The sequence below is a fragment of the Corvus moneduloides genome, chromosome 1 (genome assembly GCF_009650955.1).
Source record: "Corvus moneduloides isolate bCorMon1 chromosome 1, bCorMon1.pri, whole genome shotgun sequence".
Lineage (NCBI taxonomy): Eukaryota > Metazoa > Chordata > Aves > Passeriformes > Corvidae > Corvus > Corvus moneduloides.
The window spans coordinates 36072109-36098665 of record NC_045476.1 but is presented as its reverse complement, the minus strand read 5'-3'; the positions used below and the strand labels follow the sequence as shown (position 1 = coordinate 36098665).

The 26557-nt window shown below is 35.3% G+C and overlaps 1 protein-coding gene across 4 annotated transcripts in view; it reads left to right on the top strand.

Annotated features, from left to right (window-relative positions):
* BBS9 (Bardet-Biedl syndrome 9) overlaps window positions 1-26557 on the top strand; it is a 298489-nt gene that overhangs the window by 124449 nt on the left and 147483 nt on the right. For all 4 annotated transcript variants that reach the window (XM_032105273.1, XM_032105262.1, XM_032105289.1 and 1 more), the window contains 2 exons: window positions 3653-3835; window positions 20142-20364. In XM_032105273.1, the coding sequence (XP_031961164.1) occupies window positions 3653-3835; window positions 20142-20364 (406 nt within the window). The remainder of the gene's footprint in view (window positions 1-3652; window positions 3836-20141; window positions 20365-26557) is intronic.

The window sequence follows — 26557 nt, the reverse complement described above, 5'->3', positions numbered from 1 at the left end:
TTTGATCAGTTATAAAAATATATGTTCAATATTGTACTTCCAAACTATTTCAGAATCTCTTAAATCTTTCTTGCATCAGATACTTTCCTTTCTTTTATGACTCTTAGAAAGTTTGACAAACTTATTTTTAGTTTTCTTTGTTTGAAAACTTTGTGATATTAAAGAAGGAGAAAGAAAAATGTTAAGTAGGCAATGATAGGTCTTATGCAATATAGATGGACTTTTTACTTAATAGTTTCCAGTTGGTCTAAAATCTTCATGTGTAAGCTACATTTGAGACTGTCAGTTGCAATGTATTTTCCTACCTATCCTGTGAAAAAGTGAGACAGGGAGAGGTTTCCTTTTTTTATAAGATTTTATATCTATTTAGAAAGATGATAAAATAAATACCAAACAGATTGAATAGCTACTATGAGAACTGAAAACAAAATTGGGAAATTATGGAGAAATCATGACTGAAGAGACCAGGATCTCAGATTGCAAAGGGTACAGATCCTTTATCTTCCTCAACTATTACAAAATATAAATAGAGATATTCAGGTGAAAATAAAATGATTAAAAATATGCATGTCATGTTGTTAGAACTTACTCATCCCTAAATTCTGCAAGTGTTTGAATGAAGAGCCCCAGGACACTTCTAAAATTTGTGGCTTATGTCCTGGGAGATTTTTAGAGTAATTTTACTCCATGAGAAGAGATTTCCTTTTTTTTCTTCCTCCAATCAAGTATTTACTGTGTAACCATGTATTGTCAAGGAATCTTCAGTCTTGCGGCTTTTTTAAAATTGCTGCATCTGTGTGTGCCTACATTATAGTGTGGTAATTCATATTGTATTGTCCTGTGTCCTGGATATTCTACGTCTCAGAAAGCTGTATTGGGTCACTTCATCCGTTAACAGAATAGTTAATAGTTAAAAATGTTTTTTTCCCCCTCTTTGGTTTTTCTGCAAGTGTAAAGTAGAACTTGTATATATGCAGTTATCTAAAGAGTTAATTGTTATAAGTTTCACTGACCTGCAATGCTGGTGGTCTACCACTTTTCTAATATTTGCCTTATATTATTGTGCTCAAGAACTGTAGAATTTTGTGCCAAAGAAAAACTTTTTAATAGTTGTTCTTCTTAGGGATTTTTATGAAATTGCTTTCAAAATAGATTATGGGCTTGGTACATCAGGCATTGTTTGGGAGTACTGGCATATTTGTTTTACACCTAGAGCCTGCGAAAAGGTGAGCATCTCATTTGTTCCTGGTTATAACATGGGAGGAAAACCTATCCTAAAATGAAGGCTCCATAAGGTAAAAGGCCATGTCAGTTTGTGCTCTTTATGCTATTTGTGTTTCTGAAGTATGTAGGAGAGTGTCAGTTGAAATATAGCGCAAAGTGAGAGATCACCTGGGAATTTATGAATTACTCTAGAAAGTAGCCTTTGCCTTTGCTGTGTAAGTGGGGTTCACGTAGTTGTTACACAAGGGAAACTCTATTTGCCTGCATCTTCAGAAAAATTACTATCATCTGAGCATTATCCATAATAGGGTACAGGTAGCTTGCCAGGAATTCTGCATTGTATTCTCCCAGTCAGTGATGACATTATAGGAAGCATACCAGTGAATGAGCACACCTCATCAGCATGTTAAATTAATCTTCATTCATTGTTCTTCCCAAATTTTCAGTTGTATATTGGACAGGAAAAGAGATTAGATATTTGAAGGCCTCTGTTACACTGAGAAAGATTTTACTCTTGTTGCTTGTCTCCTCAGAAGGATGAAGCTGTACGGTGCATACAATTACTGGTTACGTGGCTCAGAGACAGCTGATGTAGGTTGCTACATAGTGTGGCACTTGTCAGGCGGCTTTATCGCCCGTCACTCTTGGAAAGTGACTGTGAAATGGAACTTCACCTTGTGTAGAACATGAGGTGTGGAAAGCATCAAGGCTTTGGTCAGAACAAATCAAATGCCAACACAAATGCATCAGGGAACATGTCGGTGATACCATTACTCCTCTCTGACCAAAGTATATTGTGTTGGTTTTCACTGCTTGGGATTAATTTATTGGTTCTCCTTCACGTGGTTAGCTGGACTTTTTTGTTTATTTATTTTGTTACTTGGCTTTGATTTATGTAGTGTTTGGACTCATGGGTGTCCTGTGGGTTCTCTGCTTTATTTGGAAAGATTACACTTTAAAATCTAAAACAAAAGCTATCAACACGTTTTTGTTTGAAATGTTTCATATTTATAGTTCTCTAAAATTCTGTTTTCTTTATCTTCCCAGTCACATGGGAGCTTGGAGGGAACACACACGCATCTCTAATGCCAGCATAGCAGATTAAAAATAGTTTTCCTCCACCAAATACTAACAGCTGGTTGGCTCTCTTTCCCTGCTGAAGATGCATCATATAGTATTTTCGTTTTCCTGCTGTTGCCAAAATGTTAATGGAGCAGGCTCTGCAAGTTTTACTTTGTAAATTCTGTTGTAATACTAATTACACTTTAACTGCATTTCTGTGAGGCTTTTCACAACTCCAGTCAAGCACCTATTACCCTGTCTTGCAGTTAAATGAACAGAAAGTGGTTGAGAGAGGTGCTTTGTGTTGATTTAAATAGTAATCAGATAATCAATGCTTCTGTAAACCCAGTGTTACTTGGGCAGCATGGAGATGTAGTGGCACACCTGAGAATAGGTCTTCTAAGTTGTGCTCCCCCAGGATGAACTCCTAACCCTTATACCTTTCCTTTACTTTTAGTGCTCCAGTGCAAATAATGTGGAAAATCTTGTCATGTTGACATTATAGCAATTGCCTATTGAAATCACTGTCATCTTCTCTTTTAACCAGTGATGGAAAATGTCTAACCATTCTATTTCAAGAAAGAAGATGTTATAGCAATATTTTTCAAAATACCATTTTTTTTAATGCTGTGAGTGGACAATATTATGTACAATGACAAGTTATTTCTGAACCGAGTAGAGTATCATATAATAGCTTTTCTGTTTTTCCCCATCTTGAAGTACTCAGCAAAACTCTTGCCATATTAGAAGAAGTGAATCTGTTACTTTTATTTTATTTTGAAAATTCTTTCATAATGTCTGGCACGTAAAGTGATATTGCCTTATACGTGATCCATAATGTTTACGTTTTGGCATAAAAGCTGAAGAAACCAGTGCAAAATATGGAGAGACATGAGAGTTAATAAAATAACAGATGCAGCTATGTTCCAATGGAAATAATAATATACTGCCTTTTTGATAGCATAAATCAATGGGTTGTTTTTGATTAATACAGTAGGCTTGCTGGTCATATGGAGATTAGTGTGTGATATAAACCTGAAAATTAGTTTGTTGTCACATATTATGTGATATGATGGGGATTAATTTCAGGAATGCCTTAAAAATATGTTCTAAACAAAATCCTTTCTACACTGATTGTACTAGATAGATTAATCCGGTTGCCATATGGGCTTGAAATTGCCTTGGGTAGGCAAAAGAAAAATCCAGATAAATGATAACTCATTTAATACTCTGTGGTTTGTGTTTATGGAAAACAGAATTCCTCAGGATCTTCTAAAGGAAAACAGGAGTGTGCCAAAGGTAATTTCAGTGTTGAGTGTTCGCGGATGGTAAAATTATATTTAACAGATGTTTGTAATTTTTGCAGGTAATAGCTCTAGCAGATGCAGCAGAAGAAAATCAAGCCAACATGTTCCAGGCATTTGCAAAGTTGAAAAGTGCCACCCATCTGGTGATTACGCTGATTAGTTTGTGGCAGAAGCTCAGCACTGATCAAGTTGCGATTTTGGAAGCTACGTTTTTGCCATTAGCAGAAGATACACAAGAGCTGGTAAGAATCCGTAAAAGCTGCTTGAAAAATGCTCATTCACAGAGCTTTAAGCCTTTAAATGTCCATACTTCTCCTTGTACTTTGCTGAAGACTGTCTTTTGAAGTTATTTAGGTAGCCTTATTAAGTAGGTGTTTGATGCAAGCTACATGGATTTCACAAGAAAATGGAAAAGTAGGAGTAGGTTATAGAATGTTTCAATAGAAGATATGGGTGGTACCAGTTAAATTCTGCTTAGCCTTTCCTTACCAAGCGAGGTAGGAGGGTCTCACATAAATTTAGCTGATTTTTACCTTCTGTCCAGTGGTTAGGACAAACAGAATAATATACCCAGTTTTTGAAGACTAATATAAATGCTCTATAGCATACGTGTCCACATTCCAATAGAAATATGAAATACAGACAGGTCCAGACAGCAAATACAGTGTATACATTTAATCTATTAAGCATTTGCCATACTTTGTCCTCAGTGTATTTACAGTGGTTTGTATAGTGGATGAAAGTTATCTAAACAAAATACTATGAATAGTTAATGTCCTTGTATTCTAAATCATGCTTTGTATAGTTCTGCATTCTGTAGATGTCTGGCTAGTTCTGTTTTTATTTAATGAGTGTGACCAGGTGAGATTGTGTATAAAATTTGGAGAATGGTCTGTGAAGAAAAATAATGCTGTTTTTTATCCACACCACAGGTCCACAGCTAAACTCTGCTTTAGCTGAATTAAAGAATGTTCTCAGCTTAATTAGGAGTTGATCCCCAGTTAGTTTCAAGAGTTATCTTAAGTACACATTAATTTTAATTTTCATGTTTTTGTGGTGTACAATGAATCCAGATTTTGGTGCATACCCAGAATACTTAGAATGGTTTGTGGTCTTTTAGAAAGCTTGTGCTGGGTTCCAAGTGAATCTAGGATCTTTTGCCATTTCCACCTGGGGGGCAAAAATTATTTTGGCATTTTACATGATATTGAGTCATAGCAGGCAAAGCAAAGCAGTTTTGTTGAGATTATTTTTGGATTTAGTCCTCATTTAAATTTGGAAAATCAAGCTTCACAATTGAGGAACATGCATTCCCGTGAATTGAATTCAAAGAAAGTTCCTATGAATCTCCTAAAAGCCCAACCCACTATTTTTTTGCATGACTACTTTTTATTTGCCATCAGGAGTTGGGTTGCTTTGACACAAGTTTTGATAAAATATGGTACAATTTGTTGTGTATCCTCTAATGCAGGATATCGCTTCAGCATGTACCTTGATGTGGTTTTAAATGGTGGTTAACAATATTCTATGTTGAAGCTATAAGACTTTGCATAAGCATTGTAAGGATGTATATCCTGCAGAGCAGTCAGGATGAAAAATGTAAACCAACAATAACTGGAGGTGGAAATAGAAACAAAACCCTTACAAAATACCGAATTATGTGCCATATTGAAGTTGTTATGGTACCACAGAAATGTGAATGTAATTTAAGAAGCTTCGGCAGGGAATGGGGAAATCTTCTGACATACCCATGATATTTACATACAGAAGCTCCTAGCTGGTGTTCAGGTTTCCTTGTAAGCAGTCGAGTGGAACACTGGTGAAAGAAAATACTCTGAAGATTTTTTTATTTACTCTTCAAACAATTCAGTGTAATGGTTTGTTGTATTTTTATTTGGAGTGAATGTGTTAGAAGACAGTTTGGATGCAGTCTACATCTCCAGAACATTTTCTGCCTTGTGAGCGTTAAACTATGGAAGTGCTTCCTTAAAAAAAGGGAAGTGTTTGGAATACACTATTAACATAAAAAGAAATGCCTCTTTTACCATAATATCAACATTATTCTCAAACATGCCATTTCATTTCGAACAGATTGTATCTTGTTTTCTAGACCTGGCAATCACTTCAGTTTGATATTTAGCAAATATGAAAGTGGCATTCTGCATTCCCGTTGTGTCACCATTTTTTCTCAGACTGCTAAAAGATTTCTGTTGCTGCAAACTTTTGTCTAAGAACATATAAAATTTGGGTTTTCTTGTCCACAAAGATATAGTGGAAGAAATACTGCAAACTTGCGTATTTTCTGAAAATAACAGATACTTGGCATAATGTTTTGTTTCTGGCAGTAAACTTCTAACTAGCAGCTAAATTGCACTGCTTTGATAAAACTGACTAAAAGGGTTGCTCTTGTTCAGTGTCAGAAATACAGGGACTTCCCCTTTTTCAGTGATTCTTTCATGAATGCTGCACAGTTGTAGAAGTATAACATCAGAAATTGAATGACATCTCTCAGGTCTCAGTGAGATAAATGAGCTAATTCTTCTGCTAATGAAGCCACTAAGAAATTGATGCAAAAACTGAAGAAAAGTAGTTGCAGGGAAGTTAGGTGTGGTTTTGTCCAATGTAGTTTTTTACTGTGGGACTAAAATAAAATCTGTATTCAAAATATAGAAGTATATATTATTATTATTTTAAAGCACAGTTACAGCTGCATGCAAACTATACTTTCAAATGTATGCTGGTTTTGAGTTCTGTGTTTTTCTATCTGTTGAAATATATGGTAGAAAAATACTTTAGGGTGCTTTTGGAGACAAAGGAACCATGATTTGTTAATAATGTTAATAATGCACCAGAGATTTTGTTAGACAATTCATTTTTTTCAGGAGAGTTGGTCACTGTTCTTTCAGACTAATATTTCTTATTAGCTTATAACAGGGACTGACAGCAATTTGAAGTACTGTAAAGTCTGAAATAAAAAAAATACAAAAAATTTCTAAGGGATGTTTTTCAGTGATTATCTTTTACCATATTGAGTTTTCTGGATAGAAAAAGATATTTGAAAAATGCTGAGTTTGTGATGAAGCCTATTTTTACAATAGGAAATCCGTTTGAGAAAGGAGGGAATTTGTCCAGGCTGATTCAAAGGGTTCAAAGGGTTCATGCTGCACGGGGTAGTTTTGATATAATGGTTGCATGGCATCTGGATTGACTGATGGCTCATTTGCCTGATCAGTAAGGTATTAATGCTTTCTTTGTTTAAGACATTACAAAGGGAAAATATCTTTCGATATGAACATTCTGACTCTAAGACTGATGGAGGGCCCTTGGCAGTGCAGCCATCAACAGCAACTTTACTGAAGAGTAAATATTTTCATAGTTCTCCTGATGTTACCAGCTAATGACATACATGTGCTTCATTGCTCAGAATCATCCCTTGCTTGTCATAGTCACCTTTGCGTTACTATAGTTAATAGTAACAGCTATAAACTGGTGTTGAGGAAGTACATTTCCATCTCTCTTTATGTTTGGAGTCACACCAACCAAGTAAATGTCTGTATTAGATCTTGAGTTTTATTGAAGTTGTAATTTGGAAGAAAAATATGCCTGAGGGTGAAAGGCATATTTTAAGTGACTCTATGATTTACAGTAATTGACTTATGTTAGGGACTATAAATTTACCACTTCACGGTGTTGATTAGATAAAGTTGAAAAATATACTTTAAGGCAATGATGAAAAAGAAATGGTGTCAGAAAAAACTCATGAAGTACCCGTAAAAGTCACAGGAGTTACTGTCAAAAGTGTCTTTGCTTTCTGTAAGAAGATGATCTGAATGTAAATCATGAGAAAAAGAAAAGATAATTTGGGAAAGACTAGATAGCCTGCTAGGTTTTATGCATGATAGCAAATGGGTTTTATTGTAGAGTTATTGAGTAATGTAGAAAATACTGTTTTGTGGAAAGAATCCTTTACTGAGACTAAATTCTCAAAATCAAAGGTAAGGTTATTTCTGTAATTCCAGCGGGATTAATTCTGTCATGACTGGCAGTAGAAAAATTTTTCTCTGAGTTTTCCAGTGATGTCCAGTACTTTTGAAGCTTTGAGCTAATAATTGCATCTTTGGCAAGAGTAATTTTTATGAACGCTAATTTTTAGAATTTATTGGAAATTGTCACTTTAATTCTTGTAATTAATCCAACCTAGCTCTTGATCACAGTACAAATCATCTGGAATTATTTTTTTGTGCCTTATATTTTCTATATTCCACTTGTCATTGTAATCACTTTTTAAATGCAAAGCAACAGTTGTGTACCAGACTGAAATATTTAAAAATAGGCTGAAATATTTTATGTTTTCTTGTTTGCCGTAGGTTAGTACAAATTATCTTTTAGTTAAAATTTCTTAAACATAACAAAAAACCCCACTCCAAACCCAATAAGCCAAAAAAATCCCACAAAGCCACCACAGTGGCAGTGATGATGGATAACTTGGAACCAGTTTTCCATATGGTGGTATTCTTTATTTCTGTGAACAGGCAACTTTACAGCAGATATATTATATTTATTCCCCTCCTTCTTTTTACAAACAAGGTGGATAATACATCTGCAGGTAAGTAGTTTCAGACAGAAAAACACATGAAATTTGTTGCCTTTTTTCCAGCTCAGAAAATTACATTAAATGACATTGACTAACTTTTTGTAATTATCAAAACTAATAAATAAGTCTTCCTCCTATCTGAATCAATGTCATGCAACAGAACCATTCAGAAAGACTCTTCTGGTACAGTGAAGCATCTAAGTCTACAAGAAATAGGGGGAAAAAGCTAGTAAATTTTACACCCTTAATCACCAAAATAAAAGGAAGGCTCTTTCAGCTTTTCCCAGTAAACACCATAATTTTTCAGTAAAAAAGGCTAGTCTCAGCCTGAAGTTTAGTTTGGTTCAGGGTAACATAAGATTGTCAAGTGAGGGGAAGAAGGTGAAGAAATGAGATTGCCACTGTTCCCTAGGCAGGAAAAGTCCTGTATTAGGGAGAAAGGTTAGAAATGGAGTAGTGGTGGGTGGTTCCTGTCAATGTCCTTTGTTCATGTGTGTGTATGTGACCCAGCTGCACAATAAGAGAAGAGCATGGTTCAAGTACCTCGAACATTCTTTTATTGTATATTTTAATATGGAAATTATCAGTGCTCTTTCTGCTAGCCTGCTTTCAAGAGGACCAGAGTACACCAGCAGTAACTAGAATCATAAAAACATTAAGGTTGGAAAAGACTTCCAAGATCATGGAGTACAACCTTTCCACATCCAGTCATTTCCTGAACACCTCCAGGGATGGTGACTCCACCACCTCCCTGGGCACCCCATTCCTATGTCCAACCTGAACCTCCCCTGGTGCAGCTTGAGACTGTGTTATCTTGTCCTGTTGCTGGTTGCCTGGGAGAGGAGGCTACCCCCCGACCTGGCTACACCTTCCTTTCAGGGAGGTGAAGAGCATGGCAAGGTCTTCCCTGAACCTTCTTTTCTCCAGGCTAAATAACCCCAGCTCTTTCAGTTGCTCTTAATATGAGCAGGTGGAGAGAAGGACAGCTGGTTGCAAAGCCACTAAGTTACTGCAACTGTTTCTACTTTTATTTGTGATCCTTAAAAGCAGAGTTTCAAACTGATTGATTATTTAACAATGTTGGAATGTCTAAAAATGAAAGATCAAATGTTAAGTAACTTGGATGAAAGAGGGAATTTGAAGACCAAAGAGGTAGTCTTACCACTACTTAAGCACTGTCACAGTTCCTGTAAGTGTCTGGTATTTTCTTCATGCAGTTAATTTTATTTGCTGAGAAGACAGTGGGTTATGGCAATAACAGCAAGTTGAAGACAAATTGCACCTCTGTCTAGTGATCTTCATCTGTAGCTAAATTCATGTGATTCCTCACAGTGAATTCTCTGGGTAGAATAGAAAAGTGGCAATATTCTGTTGGTCTGAGAAAGCAATGCTTAATGTGCTCTGTTGGAAATGTCTATGGATTAATTAAAATCTATAATATAACTTTATCTGATGCTTTCCACTTCAAAAGACTACCAGAAGGAGCTATGCCCAATTGTATTTTCAAATTTTTTTTCATTTGCTGTTTTTGTTGGTGTTAGATAAGAAGGGGCTGTAAGACTAATTTTTTTAACAGGCTGCTTCTGGTGGTTCCCAATAGTAATGGTTTTCAAAAAATAAAGCTTTCTCTATTTCTTCCAGATGGCATAAAATTGATTTAAACAAAATTATGCAGAAATAGTTTGGTATGCATTATGAATTGTAAAAGTTCAAAGGACAGAAAAAATGGTAGTATTCTTGTCCTGTTTAATTGTATGCCCTGAAAATTGTATCAAGCTCAGAACAGGCATTCAACCTTGGTAAAAACCTTACGCAGATGGAGAATCTGGCATATCTATTGGTTAGATGTATTTTAATTAAAAAGCTTAGAGAATTAATTTTAACTTGAGCATTCATGTTATTTTTTCTGCTGGTACTGGAGATCCTGAAGTTAATTTCCAGTGTGCTGTCTCTGTTGCAAGCAAAGGCTTACTTAGGGATCTTATTTCTTGGTGTAAATTAGTCAAGGCAGAACTGTGTTCTGCTTTGATTAGTTTGCTTCCAGCATATATCACCTCCTTTTAAAGTAATTTGGATACCCTGCAAAGTACCTCAGTTATCCCAAGAGATGTACTCTTTGTTTGATAAATTAAAGAAGCTTCTGTTATCAGACGTCTTTCTTTATGTAATATTGTGATTGGGGACCTCTAAACTTTCTCTTTGTTAGGGTGATCTGTCTAGTTCAGGTACAAAGAGCTATTTTAGTGTAGTGGTAATTACTGAGTATGTGGTGCATACCAGGAGTTCAGATCAGTTGTCATCTAAACTGCTTAATGACAAGAGTGATGCATTACAGTGATTACAGCAATGTTGTTCAACAAAGGGTCTTAACACTCAATATATATAATCAGTGGCTCTTTCTTTTGCTTTTGTTTTCTTTTTTCTTTTAAAGAAGTATATTGTCAGTGGAGAATTCCCTTGATATTGTGTCTTAATTGAAATATCCTCAGACTCCTGCTAAGCAGCTTTCCAGTAAAAGGGTTTACAAGAAGGATAGAGAGGGCATGTAGTGTTAGGTCAAGGGGGAATGGCCTTAAATTGAAGGAGGGTACGTTTAGGTTAGATAATAGGAAATAATTCCTTGCTATAAGGGTCTTGATGCGCTAGAACAGGTTGTGTACCCCCCATCCATGGAAGTGTTCAAGGCCAGCTTGGATGGGGCTTTTAACAACCTGGTCTGCTGGAAGTTGTCCCTGCCTGTGAACTGGAGGACCTTGAAAGTCCCTTCCAACCCAAACCGTTCTATGATTCTGTAGTATATATTAGAAATGTAATGTGATTTATGATTGATTGTAAAATTCTGATGGAATTGCTTATATACTGAAACAATGAATCTATTTCAGCATCATTAGAGTATGACCTTTATGTTACCTAATAGGACAGGGTTTATAGAATTAAAAGTTGCATATTTATTGTTGGTTTTACTTTCTAATTGTCTGGCATCAGTTCAAAGCTATGATACTTTTATTATAAGTACTGTAGTGCTATATTAGTACCATTGTATCTAACCATACATCATGGCATTTTCTGAGAAAATGAATTACTCCCAATAATTTTATGAAGCTCTCTGTTTATATTGAACACGTGGCAATGGTATGCAGCTAAATTAATCATTTTCCTTATATCTCATGGTCAGAAATGTTTCTGAGAGGGTGTATCAAAATCTAATCACTACGCTAATATTTGGTTTTTGGGGGAAGCGGGAGGAACCAGTTGTGATGAGACTGCTTTTGGTTCTGAAGTTGTTGATGGCTGTTCTTGGTTCTATGTTGCAATCATGTAGCATTTTTTGGTCACTACTAGATAGCCTATAGCTATTGTTCGCATGTTGTGCTGTTGTATAATTGGTTTACTGGAATTTACAAAGTTATCATGTCACACAGATAGATAGAGATAGGTAGATAGGGAAGTCATACAGAAGATGTCACATGAATTTTTCATCTTGTTACAAGATCCCAGAAAAAAACTCACTTTTTTTACCATGATTTTCAGAATAGTCATTTTTTCAGATGGAATTTTTTTTTGTTTAGTTAATGGTAAGATGCTTTGTCTTAATTCCTAGATTAAGAATGATATACCAGTATTCTCTCATATTAGCACAGGTAGTGAGAGACTCACTTTACATTAAAATAGGCCAGATTAAAGGTACATAAAGGTTGCATAATTAATGTCCTTCATAATCTCCTGGCTTTTTCAATGAAATGAAAGTTTGATAAAGCCAAAAATATGGTTTAGATACTTCAAAAGTAAAACAGCTTATAAATCAAATCTATAGAGGAGGAGGAGTTAATGAACTTTGCTGAAGATACTGTCTTAAGAAAAAGCCCAAAAGAAACCCCCTACCATAAATTTGAAAGTTGGCTATCCAAGTAAACATGCAAGTCCAGTTTACCACTATCCTCTTTGGACTCACCTGTGCATCTTGGGAGAATAGAAATTCCACAGTTTGAGGCAACAGAACTGAGTTTAATGATACTGGTGCATAGATCTAAAGTAATGTGGGAATTTAAATAGGAAACAAACTTTATGACGAGCTTTTTGGTTTTTTTCCCAGATAAAAATATTTGAGTGTGTGTGGTTCCATATTTCACAGGTTTTGGAAACACAATCTCATTTGTCAGTGTTTCATGGCATATTGTATTGGTAACCTAATAAAAAAGATAATAGCGAAAGATGAAAATTTCCTCTTCAAGAATATCAGTGATATAAAAATGGAATATGGGCTGAGATGCAAGGAGAAGTTTCAATAATCTTGTTTTAGCATGTGTTTTATCTACTTTTTTTCTCCAGGCTGAGTATAACAAGGTCCAATTCCTCTTCCCCATATCAAAAATTGTCTTGCTGGACCTAAATGGACCTAGAGTTCATTGCAGACCTGCTGCTGGATGTGTAGCATTCTTCAGCAAGATGCACAACTCCTGGTGTGTTTTCTTGCCTGCAGACAGCTTTGACAACATCTGCAAGACCCAAACAGCACCTCAGTTTTCCTAACTAACTGGTGAAAAGTTATTGAGGAAAAGAAAGATGAAGCGTTAGATGGTTTCAGTGCTAAAAATCAAAACAACAGGCTTCTGAAGCTGGCAACAAAAGAAGTCAAGTCACTCCATTCATGTAGTGCTTACAAGAGTTTCTTTCATCAGTTCCCAGAAGGGATCAGTGGTCATAAGAAGTCAAGTTAAGAAGAAAATTAAGATGAAAAAAATCCCTAAAAAATTCAGGATTCAGGAATAGTGTCTACAGAAACAAATGAAGTGTGTGAACTTTTGCTATTCCAGACAGGATGCACTTATATTACAATAAATAAGCATTGCTAGATGAATAACTGTAGAATTATATAGTTAGAATTTATCTGTTGAAAAAATGTGCTCTTTTCCCTGCCTCTTATCCACTCGTAAAAGACCACTGTTGTCCAAAAAAAAATCCAACACACCAGGTGTTAGGAAACACTCTGTAATGCTCCAATTTCTAGATACGAGACAATTTGAAAGAAGAGTTGATTCGCACAGATGCTTTACTTGCCAAGAAGAAGCCTACTGAGCTGATTCTCATTTTAACCTAATTTTGAAAGTCTTTCTGTGCAAATGAAGAACATCCAGTGCAAAAAGATGCAGCCCATATGGAAATTTGGCTGCAGCATACGGAGGTTAAATTTTAGTGGAGGAGCTAATGAAACCATCATCTATATTCATCCTGGTATGTAATTTTTCGGTGAAGCATGCACTTTCCTGAGAGTAAATTACTAATCTCAAGAGCATGGAAGAGTTAAGCAGTATTAGAAATATTATAATTATGATCCCCACCTGGAGCTTTGCTTTCTTACAGGTGATACACTCTTTAATCACGTTACCAGTTGTTTCATTAATACAGAAAACCTTAAAACTGCTGATAACCATAACTTGTTTCTGTGAGCAGGACTTTGCTCAGAATTGGACTTGAACAATAAATTAAAATCTCAGAAGATAGAGGTCATCCTCTTAATGCATGCAGCTTTCAGAACCTTTGTTTAGTAATGCTCACTTTGCTAGATTTCTAAAACACCTACTGCTTTTAATATTGTTCTTCTACATTTTTATTTTTCCAGAAGGTTAGTTTAGGAGCACCATTCCTGAAAGAAAAATATCACCTATTCTATAAGATAGTTTTAAAAACACTATTTTGATTACTAAGCCATATACATTTTTAACTTTCGTTCCATACTGAAAACACTATAGAAGGAGAGTTTGGCAAATCTTGATCTATAAATGTCCACAGAATAGAGTTCTCCAAAAGCTATATTTATATTTAATGCAGAAGTGTTTGGTGGTTTGTGAATTGAACTTCAGAGGACAAAAATACCAGAGAAACTTTTAAATGGCAAGTATACTTTTCAGGAAAGAATCTGTTATCGAGATTTTTCTCAGGTGAAGTTGCCATAGGCTATCACTGTATGTTTACCAAGTAGGACTCAAAATGAGAAGCTCTTGTAGAGAGTTGCTTATGCTGCTGGAGTTACTATTAAATAAATATTTCTACATTGAACAGATAAAGTTGCTGTTTCTGTTATGACTGGCAATTACAGCACAGCTGTGCAGGAATTACAAGTGTGTCTGTGACAGACTTTTACATGAACCTGCTTTATTCACAAAGGATTTTGGCTAAATCTGATTTTTGCAGTCTATTGACCTCAAAATGTGAGAGACTAATATTTAAAGTAGATGTTCTGAAGTAGTTGGAAAATAGTTGTTGGCATAAATACTTAATATTAAATAACTCTCTACAAATCTGTTTTGCTATACCTGGACCAGTTCGATAAATATTGTAAAGACATCTCATACACTTTCCCTTACAAGTCTTGATTACTTTCTGTAGTCTTTTATTTGTTGTTCTTCACAGACTGTTTAAGCTTTTACCTTAAATATCTATTGTGTCAGGATCTCTACAGAATTTGACTGCTCATATTTTGTTAGGAGTTATCAAGATGTTACCTTGTACTTCTCTGGGTTTTTGAATTTTCTTTTGTCCCTTGTTTGGCTCTTGTTTCTTGTGTTTTAAGTAAATTGTAATTTGTTTGGAGTAGGTAAATTTGCTGAGTCCAAACCCTTAATAACATTTAAATGTCTATAATGCTTATAATGTAGCTCTTCACAATAGGTTGACTTCAGAGTACCATCTCAGAAATAAGGATGGTTTCCATGATTTAAAATGAAACTTATTCATCTACTGTTTTGAACTATTCTTCTAGAACTATGTGTCATACAAATTTTCTTCATTTTCATAGTTCTGACTTTTACTTTGTCTGGGATGTTCAAGTATATCCTCACTTTGATGTTGTTTTTTCAGTCTGCAAATTCCTACTAGAACTGAATTTCTTTAAATGACAGTAGAAATCAAAATCAGATCAGTTAATATTATGAACATTATGCATCATAAATGATTTAAAGAAAGATATGACTAGAGAGAGCAGGTTTATTATAAGAACTTCAGTTGTGATTTTTCTATTGTGTGCTCAATACACATCCTTCTTAGGCACTGAATAGATTTGGAATGTATTTAAGCTTGACTCATGTGTCTGGATTTTCATCAGACTTGAATTCCGCTAGTCTGTAGGATTTTGCCAGTTCCCTGTTTTTCAGTTATCGCAGGGGTAGGTTTTTGTTTTTTATATATGTGGAGGTGCTTTTGCTTTGATTTTTTTTTTTTTGTTTAAATGCAAAATTGAATTGTAGAAGATTCCAGATAATCTGTGACTGGTGTTTCTAATGCATTATGTTAAAGAAAACTGGTTTTATGTTATTACAAGGATAATTCTTCAACCAAGAATATTTTTTTCTTAGAAAACCTTTTCTTAAAAATTATACTGTCTCTTGACACTGTTCAAATGTCATACATTAAGACTTCAGTAATATTTTGCTGCACTTTTTTCTGAGTGTTAAATAAATATTGAGTCTATTGAGTTGTCTTTTTCTTTTCTTTTATTCCAATTCTTTTCAAAAGGTCTGCCTAAAGACTTTATCAATTCTTTTTTAGCAGTAATTTTTCAGGGACACGCACAAGGAAGGTTTGTCATTTCCATTTCTGACAGCACACACAAATGTTGTATGCCTACTTTATGGCTTCTGTGGCTGTTATCTCCTCTTTGAGACAAATAGATCAGTTAGAAATATAGAATATGCTTGAAGAATATGGGTTAGGAAGACTGGTAGCACAGTGAATACTTGGCCAAATTTGCTGGTGGTCTGTGCCTGTGTTGGAGATTACCAGTTTGGTAGCCATGGGTTAGTGGGTTACTGGTTTGTATATGTAAGAATAAGATAATTCTTTTTAATTGCTCTAAAAGCAAAGTGCTGAGAGACACATGGCTGGTGTTTCTTGTGAATTAACATATACAAGGCTTTCAGATACAGAAAACTCTTCTTTGGTGGTTGAGATAAGCATAAATGCCAGGATTGTCATTCATGTGGTGAACTTTCAAGTATTCTAGCATTTTTGAAAGCTGATGAAATCACTATTGTGTCTAAAATAAAGAAACAAGATATAGCCTGGCAAATTCCTGAGTTAACAGCTGTCAGAATTCCCATAATTTGGCTGGCACCAATTTTGCATAGTTTCTGCAGTATATTTCACATTGCATTTGAATTTGAACTGCCTTGATTGTCACTCCAGGATAAATTACATCATAGGCAGCTCAGAAGATGACTTAGGAATATTATTAATAAAGATAAAGGCTTTCAAAGTAAAAGATACACAGTCAAATACTTATCTGGCTTATGCACACAACTTAGGAATCTTGTTCAAGTTTGACTGATATGCTGTTAGAATGATTTATTTGCACTTAAGACAAATAGTACTCATTTGTAGATCTCTGAATTATACTAACTGTTTAAATGTGTTAAGGAGTGACACTATATGAGTAAACCTACTGAATCTGACAACAGGCCCTATCTCAGACTTCTGCCTATGGAAATCCTTCTCTCAGATCCTGCCCTTATCTATGTCTAGTTGACTCTGTTTTTGACCAGCTAAACTCTTGGGGAGTGGGCTCTTGCAGTCAAGTGTCAGGCTACAAACAAGGTACTCTGGATGAAGCCTTAAGGCAAAGTTAGATTGAATGTATAATTATGGTCACACTCAGAGACACCTAAGGATCCTTCGTGGCAATTTGTGTGGAATACCAGTGATGTGTACTAATATAATATTAGCTGTGCTAGTATCACAAATACTAGTGTCTAAATCTAATGTCTGAAAACATTTGGTTTTCAGACTCCTGCAATGTATTTGATTTGGTTAAAAGAAAGTGCCAATCTCTACCTACTACCTAAAAGAGAAAAATAATAATGTATATATGCAAAATATGAAGCCCAGCCTTTCCAAGTGAAAAAGTAAAATTGATGAATTAAGTATTTTTCATATCTAACTGAATTATATGAAGAATTTGGATGGTTTAATAATGCCTCTTTTTGTGAGTCTTGACTGACATTTATTGTCACAATCACGGCAATGCTTGCTGGTAATAGAATGACGGATTACTGGCATCACACTCCTGCTGAAGGTGTGCCTTTCAGTCCTCAAATATGCAGAATACTACACAAAAAGCCGCTAATGAATATTACAACTGTGGCAGTAGAATCATTCTGCAGTGTGGGCTATAGAGGAGAATACTTTTGTTTTCAAACATCTTTCAGCTTTTTTAACATGTGGAGAATTTTTCTTGTTCCTTCAATTATCCCCTTGCACCAATAAAAATTACTGACAAATGCAGCCCTATTTGCAGCCATTAATTCTTAGTTGTACAAAATCACCTGAACAGTTTCCATCAAGTTTTTTTTCATTTAGAGGTAGCTTTTATGTACTCTTTCATTAATCATAAAGGCTGCTTTAGATTTGACTGGACTTACTAGGTCAACAGACCTTGAATTGGAGAAGATAGTTTTATGGTCTACTGAGAAACTAGTTTTACATGGAAATGAAATACAAGAACAAGGGTTGGAAAATGTTAAGGCTGTGGTATAAAGTAAAACATACCTGTGTGAGCCAAGGACAGAATACTAGCCACTTTTAATTTCCTGACTTTTGTTAGCTTGTAATTCAGTGCTTTTATTTAAATGCTTTTGCCTGAGTTTTTACAACTTATTTGGAGAGACATATTGGCCAGCTTCTCAGCTACTGTATGCTGACAACAGTTAATCATGTGTTTCTTTGTCTTTTAGTGAAACTCAAGGTTCTTATGTTTCTGTTGTCTTATTTTTCATGATTTGTAGTATAATTAGGAGTGGCTGGCTTGGCTGTTTTTGGTGCTTTGTACATATTAAGTTTCATTGCCCAGTATGTGGGAACGTAGACAGCATTTACCAGCTCATTAACCTCTTTAAATTGGCTGCAGAATGGATGATTTCCTGTCACCATCACAGGTCAGTGGATGCATTGCATTCTAATGGACTCTTTCTAGAATATTTGAAAAATGTTAAGCTACCACAGCATTGATTGATTGATTGATCGATTGGCATGATTTTTCTAATTTATGTGTGGCTTTTGTGGGGGGCAAATCCAGATAAGATAATAGGTTAATGTTGTTTTTATGAAGTCAGAAAGGCAGATATTGACTAAGAAAACCTCACTAGGTGATCCTGTTCCTCTGCAAAATGTAAATATTTTATACACACACATCACATTTCCAGGACACTCAGTATAGGGTATGTTTGGACAAGGATGAAGTGCATATGACTGTGTGGTCTCAGTGGTATACTTGACCACTAGTAAGCATCTGCCCTGGATCTGTTCTTAGGAATTTCACAAGATCAGGAAGGGTGGCCTTTGATTCTCTGTGTTAAAAGTGGTGTCCTTCACAAAAGCCATTATATATTTAACTGAAGAAATCCATAAACCTTATTTGCTCAGTGGACTATGGCAGGGTTGACACCATCATTCTTTCAAATGTTACACTTACTGAGTAATGGAAATTTGCATAGGTAGGTGATTTTGCTGTTCAGCTGAGTGTTTTCAGTCATGTAGAACACATCATGAGAAAGAGCTTAAAAACAAGAAGACTCTGGGTTTGTATTAACTACAACTGGATACCTGAGTTTTCTTTTCTGAGTACTTGCCATGTAAAGAGCAAGCTTGGTGTTAGCTTCTGCTAGTTTGGTGGCAGGTAGAGCTGGGTGATTCTGGACTGTGAGGTCAAGATTTCTAAAGTGAATAGAGACTTTTGCCAAAATAAGTCCCAATCAATTAGCAGCATGGAGAGAGCAGACACTAATACTACAGTGATTGAATATACTTTCCTGTACATGTACGCAGCACATACATAGAACTTACTTACAGGTGGCTGAATACTAAGCGATATTATGAGTTATGAAGTTAGCAGACCACAAAGCCCTTTATATTAGTTGCTAACTCTATCCAAGCTCTGCAAGATGCTAGTGAAAAGACATGAGAAAGCTTTGTGACTGTCTCGCAGGTTCATTAATTATAGATGCTTTGGATTAATCACATAGGCTCATCACAGAGTGTAATTTAAGATTACAGGATGCATTGAGTGGAATCAATCTGCATGTCATACTGCAAAAATGAGATAGATGTCATATGTTAGATTTTATGCATTAACCTAAAAATCTTGCCACAAACAGTAGGACTTCTGCTGTCCAGGATTCTTCCTTAAAGGAATGTCTTTGATTTGTTTGTGTCACTGAAAACCACAGTACAGATTACAGACTCAAAGCTAATTTTTAAATGTGCTATTCAAGGTGCTTAGTGAAAAGAAACTTACTCGCTTTTACTGAGTGTTGTTTGTTTTAACTGAAGTGATTACTAAGCTGGTCTTTCATAAATGGTTGACACTATGCTGAAATCACTCTCTGTTCATCACAGCACTGACACACCTGTGCTCATAACTTAAGGTTAATAGATCTGATAAATGGGTACTGAATATCTCTAGCTTTGGGTTGTAGTCATTATGTTCTCTGCTATTGGCATGTTAGAAGAATCTTAGACTGTGATTCCAAGAAATGTATAATTGTATACATATTTTTTTCCTGGCCTTGATGTATCATCATCATAATGTTATATACTATGTATTATGCTTTTATTTATAGCTCCATCCTGTTCTCAATTTTAAATGTCACAACCAAGAATTTCTAGTTTTCAGTTGTTAATGCAATGACTGAATTTAACTGTTCTAGTTAAATTTAACTGTCCATACATTGCTATTATTGAAATTAGATTCCTCTGTCAACTTCAATATTGGAACAAGTTTGTTTTTTCAGCTTTTGCTTGTACAAGTTGAAGTTGGGTGTTCATGACACTCATTAACCCCCAAACAATATTTTATGTATCAGTATAATTTAAAAATTCTCAGTCCATGATTTGTTACCTTATTTGTAATATGCTATATCATATTACAGTTCACCTAATTTTTAATTTCCTTTTCTCTAATGCAGGGTTGGGAAGAAACTGTGGATGCTGCAGTTTCTTACTTGTTAAGAACTTGTTTGTCAAAGAGCTCCAAGGAGCAGGCCCTGACTCTCAGCAGCCAGTTGTCCATGCCCAAAGATACCAGCAGACTGAAGAAGAACATCACCCTCTTCTGTGATAGATTGGCCAAAGGCGGTCGCCTTTCATTAAGTACAGATTCAGTCACTCAGCAAACTGCTGTCATGCCAGGTAAGACATGAAGTGCATGTTCAGAATCCAAAATGTTTATTTGCATATTAAAACAAAAAATTTTGAACATTCTATTTTCTTGGCAGTTTGTTTTTCATTGATTGTGGAAACCAAACACTGGTTGTGTTGCTGACAAGTAGAATGACTTAGGTAATAAGATAATTTTAAGTCTGAGGGATTTTTCTCATTTTATTCAACACTTGCTGTTGCTCTTACACAGTATGCACAGTAATGCAGCAAATGAAACCCAGAAGGTCATTGTTAACCTCTGAAATTCTTATCACTTATTTCTTTGCACATTTCAATTGGATGTGTACATGTGTATGTGTCTAATGTGATGGAAAAAAGGAAGAGTGAAAATTCATGCTTTCTTGGTAAAGAAATTAATATATTTATAGTAGTGGCTTTATGGCCTATGCATATGATAAATCACGAGGTAGTGATAACACTAAATAAAAAAAATCTGCAACTTTAGAAGGTACTAGTTGGCTGGGTGATACCTCACAGAAAGCACAAAATTGAAGATAAAACTAATTTAAGTATGTGTTGAGTAATATTTCCCATATAGAAAAAGAATGTGGCCAAGATTTCGCAGTGCACAATGATTTACATGAATGTCATGGAATTACTGTTTTAAAAGGAAATTTTATTCATGTCCTTTTCTATATTGCTACTTTTTAGTAATGGTAGGAGCAACATCACACTTTTTCTGTGGAGCCTGAATTTTACCATCTTTGTACTGTTGCAAAACATTTTCTCCCTGTGTTTTCCTCCAGTGAGATAGATAGACAGGTAGATAGATAGATAGTCTCTTAGTAAACATCAGATACTCCTGGTGACTTGGAAACAGGTATTTTTTTCCCAGCTTTCTGCTCTGAATTTGGATTGGCTGTTCATTCAACTTCATACTCTCCTAAACCATAGTATCACTATGGTCTTGGACCTCAGTGCCTTCCTTCTCCTGCAGCAGTCTTCACATCTGTAAGGAAAAGTTTGTATTTTATATTTTCATCATTCTTAAAGCTGGAAGTTTATTATGTTGGCTTCATGGATATGGTTTTTGATAAAGATTGGAGTTGTGTTAGGGCAGTATCTTGATTATCAGTATTTTGCTTTCTTACATTATAAAGAATAATTAAGTTCCTGTTTAATATAACATGGATGGTGTGTGCAGTGTTTCAGCAGCTCAAAAGTCCTTATGTGCAGCCTTCCTTTGCATGTGCTACTATAAAGGATCTGGTAAAACAGCTTCAGACTGTGCAATGGTAGAAATTCTACATACATATATGGTTTTACTTTAGTGTTACACTGTTGCCATACCTGGAACCAGACTTGTAATCGTGTGAAGCAAGGAAGTGAGGCAGAGTAAGTGTCATATTGGCTCTACAAATTTCTGTTAGTATTTCTTTGCAGGACTAAAATATGTGTGAAGGGCATTTCTTTCATTGAACTTTGATTATATAACCATTGTTTTTTCTTCTAAGAATTTTGGAAAGGTATACATAGCTGCAGTTCAATTTTTTCCACCTAAGCTAATAAGGTGAATTGATTTAATAAGGAACTTCACTTCTTCCTATTCAGTTGACTAGTGTTATTGAATTCAGGGAACTATGCAATTAGATTATAATTCTGTTAGGAAAAGAGTAAAATTTGTAAATATTGTAAAAAAAATTAGAAGAAATATTGCTCTTCATAGACTTTGCATTTACTCATTAACTGTTGAAAGAATAAAATTTTTGAAAGAGGTCAACAATAAAAAATTTCATCTTAATTTAGAGGAGAAGCTCATTAGAGAGAAATACTTCTGTCAAATGCTCAGAATAGCTTAGTATTTAAGTAGTTACTCTCCAACAAGATGTGCTGTGTATTTTGAAACTGTGTGTGTTTGTCTTTGAATGGACTGGAGAAAACTTGGAACTTCTTTTTGAGAATAAAGGTTTTACTGACACTTTTTAAACATGTTTGTCTTGTCACCTGTTCATGTTTTCTCTGGCCATCTCTACCTTGGCAAGTAATGTGGTCTGTTAGAAGCAGATCTGCAGGACGGACGAGTTGAGGCTGGCAACATGACTTGTATAATTTCTGTTTCAGAACTAGCTCTGTGCATGTACTGGTTCTTCATTAGCATTTGGAGTGCTCTAGGTACATTCCTGGAATTCATCTGCCTGGTTAGATTTACCTAAAAGAAATGAATTCCTGTGCTCAAGACCACTTGTCACTGTGAAAACAGTGTTATTAGTGGGGACAATCAAAAAATTTGACTCACTGTTGAGTCCAGCTAAAAGCACCTGTTCGGTCTACACTTGGAAGAAATTGAGAATGATGCCTTATAAAGGGAAACCAGTATACAAAATAACTCTATGCTGTTGAGTCAAGAGCTCTTTGATAATCCCGAGAAAACACAGGAACTCCTTTTGCCAGCCCTTAAAGGAGAGAACTGGAATAGGTAGAGGAGAATGAGGTAGAACTATATGTGGAGAGGGAGACTGAGAATTATATTTGTATCTGAGGATTTATGGTTAAATACTGGATGTTAATGTAGGGGAAAGTTCTTCAGGATGTTTAAACTCCAAGCCAAGCGAAAGATGGTCACATAATTGTTCATTAGGGTAACTGGAATTAGCTTGAGGATTTTGTTCAATGACACTTTTTCTTTAGCCACTTCTTTTTCTTAATGATGAAAAAACCCTTTTTTCCATAGCAACCAACTTTAGAAAATTTCTTTTAAAGTGCCTAGGACCCTTCTAGTATTGCAGCACTGTAATAGTAGGCTCAATTTCTAGGAGTTATATTCAATATGTTCATGATGGTGTACCCTGAAATCTAGAGAAATTGCCTGAAGCCACATTGAAAAGCTGATGATTATCTTATATTCTTTATATTAGAAGTGTGCAACTATTTGAAAGATGCCTTCAAAAGTAGTTGTCAGTATTTGTAGTTAACCCAAGACTATATGTTAGAGGTAGACCATGGTCTCTCCTGGGTCTGGTTTTGTTCACTATTTTCTTTAATAGATTCAGTGATGGAATATGGGCACGAATGTTAAAATTGTGGTTTTGCAACAAGCTTGCAGTAGTTTCAGGCATATTGTGAGAGCAATAATGCTGATCTTGATAAATAAGAGGAAGGATCTAAAGTTATTAAGATGGTTTTCAGTTGAGACAAGAGCCAAGGACTCTAGCAAGTAAGAATCCGACAAACTAAAATTTGAGAAATAATTCTGTAAGCACTGTTGCCATAGGATAGGCTCATGGGTGTTATATTGGACCAGCAACTGAATAAAAGACAGCAATATGTTCCCACTAAAGGTGAATTCCAACTCTGGGTTGTAGTCATATGAATTCTAATGAGGAGATATGATTCTTTCTTTCTATTCTTCGTGAGCAGGATTCACAGGGGAGCACAATTTAAGGAAAACCTAGACAAACGGAATAGAGTTCAGTTTTGTTTCTTCTGAGGGAAAAATAAAGAGAAATTTAAGGGGGGTCATGATAGTTTTCCAGTATGTAAGATGTTCTTATATGGGTGATTAAAATTGAATCAGTATCATTGGCTAAATATGATTATAACTGTAAACCACATCAAGCTATATCATGTACTGTGTTGCCTTTGGCAATGCATAAATGGCTGGATGAGAGGAATGATGAGGGGTTAAGGGAGTGGTGCCAACCCAAAGTGTGGGTCAGTGCCAGGGAAGTGCTTGGAAAGGTGCTGTGGGCCACCCACATTGTCATGTATTGAGTTAAATGGGAATGAGAATTTATAGCATAAATCCTGATGACCTGCAGTGAGTTAATTCTGTAGCTTTTAATGGCCTCTTATAATATCTGTGTCTTTTTCAGGATTGCTTTTAAAACCTTGATGAGTATTAACTGTGGTTTTTTGAAGACTTGTTTAGATGTCAGTCTGATTGGAGCTCTGTTTACGATATCGCTTCACCCATATTTTGGGAAGCTCAGTTCTCTTCGACTAGAGTGTGATCCTGCTTTTCCTATAATAGTTCCTGATGTGATGTGCAAATAGCGCCTGTATCAGTTCAAGCCTTTGTTCAAGCAAGGATTTTTAAATTTAAATAAAGACTTTATTTTTCTTTAGACCATCATTTTTCTTCTGCCTTGTTTTCTCAACTCAACTTCAGTATTTTTTATCTCTTGGCTTCATTAGGAGATCATTATACTGTGCTTTAGCATGATTTACTTATGTAGTTGAATATAACTGGAGCAGTAGAGAAAATATTATTTAACCAGAAAGTCAATTACTGAGCTCCATCACTGAAATCTGTGGAATGCCAAAGACTGTCATCTTCCCAGATGGCTGAATCTTTAGAACTGAAATTACAAGGAAAAGGATGAGTATTTTGCATCCAGGAAATAGGACTTACAAATAGTTTTGTCTAAGTGTAATATTTGAAATTTATATAAAGTTGGAGCTAGGAGGCAAGACGACTGCCCATCTGCCAGCCTTTGTGTTGCAATGGGGTTAACAGATCCTGGATATCAGTAACAAAGTTTATCTGGACTCTCAAACGCCTTGAACAGTATCTCTTGATAACTTTTATAGTAGCTTAGTGTCCTTGTTGGAAGGGTTTCCCAATGTTTGATGTACATTGTTTTTCCTGCAAATCAGTGTTTTATTGTGAATATTGAAAATGGAACTGGCAATTAATGATGTTTTTTAATTGTTTAAAACTTTGGAATATTTTTGGTACATTCCTTCAGTAACTTTTCTTTTATACTTACTGTGACTATATTATCGCAGTCTTTTGGTGATGATTTTCAATTTTACTCTTTGTTTTCCAAAATAGAATGCTTCTCCTTTCATCTGTGCAGGAACTATATCGTACTGTACTCTGCCCTATCTCAATTTCAAGACCATTTTCTACAAATTTGTTGCCTAACCAGATGTTTCCCATTCTGTATTTTTACAGAATCAGCATGGTAGTGTTTACTTGAGTAGATACTTTGTTTTCATAGTTTCTTAATTTATCAAGTTGATTATAATTGTACTTTGTATAGTCATGTTTCTGTAATTTAGATTATGAATGGATAAATGCAAACTTTAAAGGCAATGTTCTTTAGCACATTTAGTATATATACGTACCCAGAATCTATATTCATGCTTTAGAAGGCAGAAGTTTTTCTAGGGTTTCTTTTCCTTGCTTAAGCTTATAAAAACCTGTTTTCAAAATCCTGTTGTGGTATTTGTGAGTGAATACTGCCCATTTGAAAGCTGTTTTCTTCACTGGAAAGCTGGGATGCAACAGAATGTGTCATATTCCTTAAGGAACTCTCTGTTTACATGCTATTAAACTTGGGGAGAATGTTAGTACTAATAGGAAAAACATGTGGATTTGAGATCCTGGAAGAACAGTATTAATTTATATATAAGAAATAGACATAAATATTGCTGCAAGTTCTTAGTGTGCTGAGTGTACCTAAAGAAAGACTAGTATTAGTTAGTTTGATGTGAAGATATAGGATTTTTGTAGTTGCAAATTCCTCTCTTAGGCACTTAATTGTGAATTCTTCATTAGTCATTAGGGGAAGGGAACATGCAGTATAAGTCAGGTATTCTCCAACTTTAATAGATTTAAATGCAGAATATCTTGAAAAATGTAGTGGCTTCTGTTTGTACTCACAGAGGTTCCAGTCTGTGTTTGTAATGTTATCTTGGTAGCAATTACAGTAACTTTTTTTTCCCTGGAGAAGTTCGAATCATGTAGTTTGAATTTCAAGTAGCCTGAAAAAGGCACAGATACAGAAGTTGGCCCTGAGGCCAAAACAGTGCTTTTGAACCACTGGCAGATATTTATAAAAATCATGTGAGGCTGACAGAGCATGGTTTGAGATATTTTCCTGTAAAGTATTGTGAGCTTGAGATCACGATATGTTGTCAGTTTTGTGTAGCCTCCCATGGTGGTGCAAAGAAGTGTATAAAAATATGGGGTTTTTCTCATAGATGTGACACAAGTCCAGTGTTTATTTCTGCAGAAGACTGTGGTCCATTATGAAGTGCGATTCTCATTTAAGATACTTTCCATATGCTTTCTATAGCAATAAAATACTGAACTACTTTTTTTTTCCCTTAGAAACCCTCAAAATAATGCTTTCAAATTTCTTTTTCCTATTTTAGTTTCAATATATTGGGTATTCATAAAGCTTTTTAGGACTGCTTATTAAATCTAGGTAAGGAA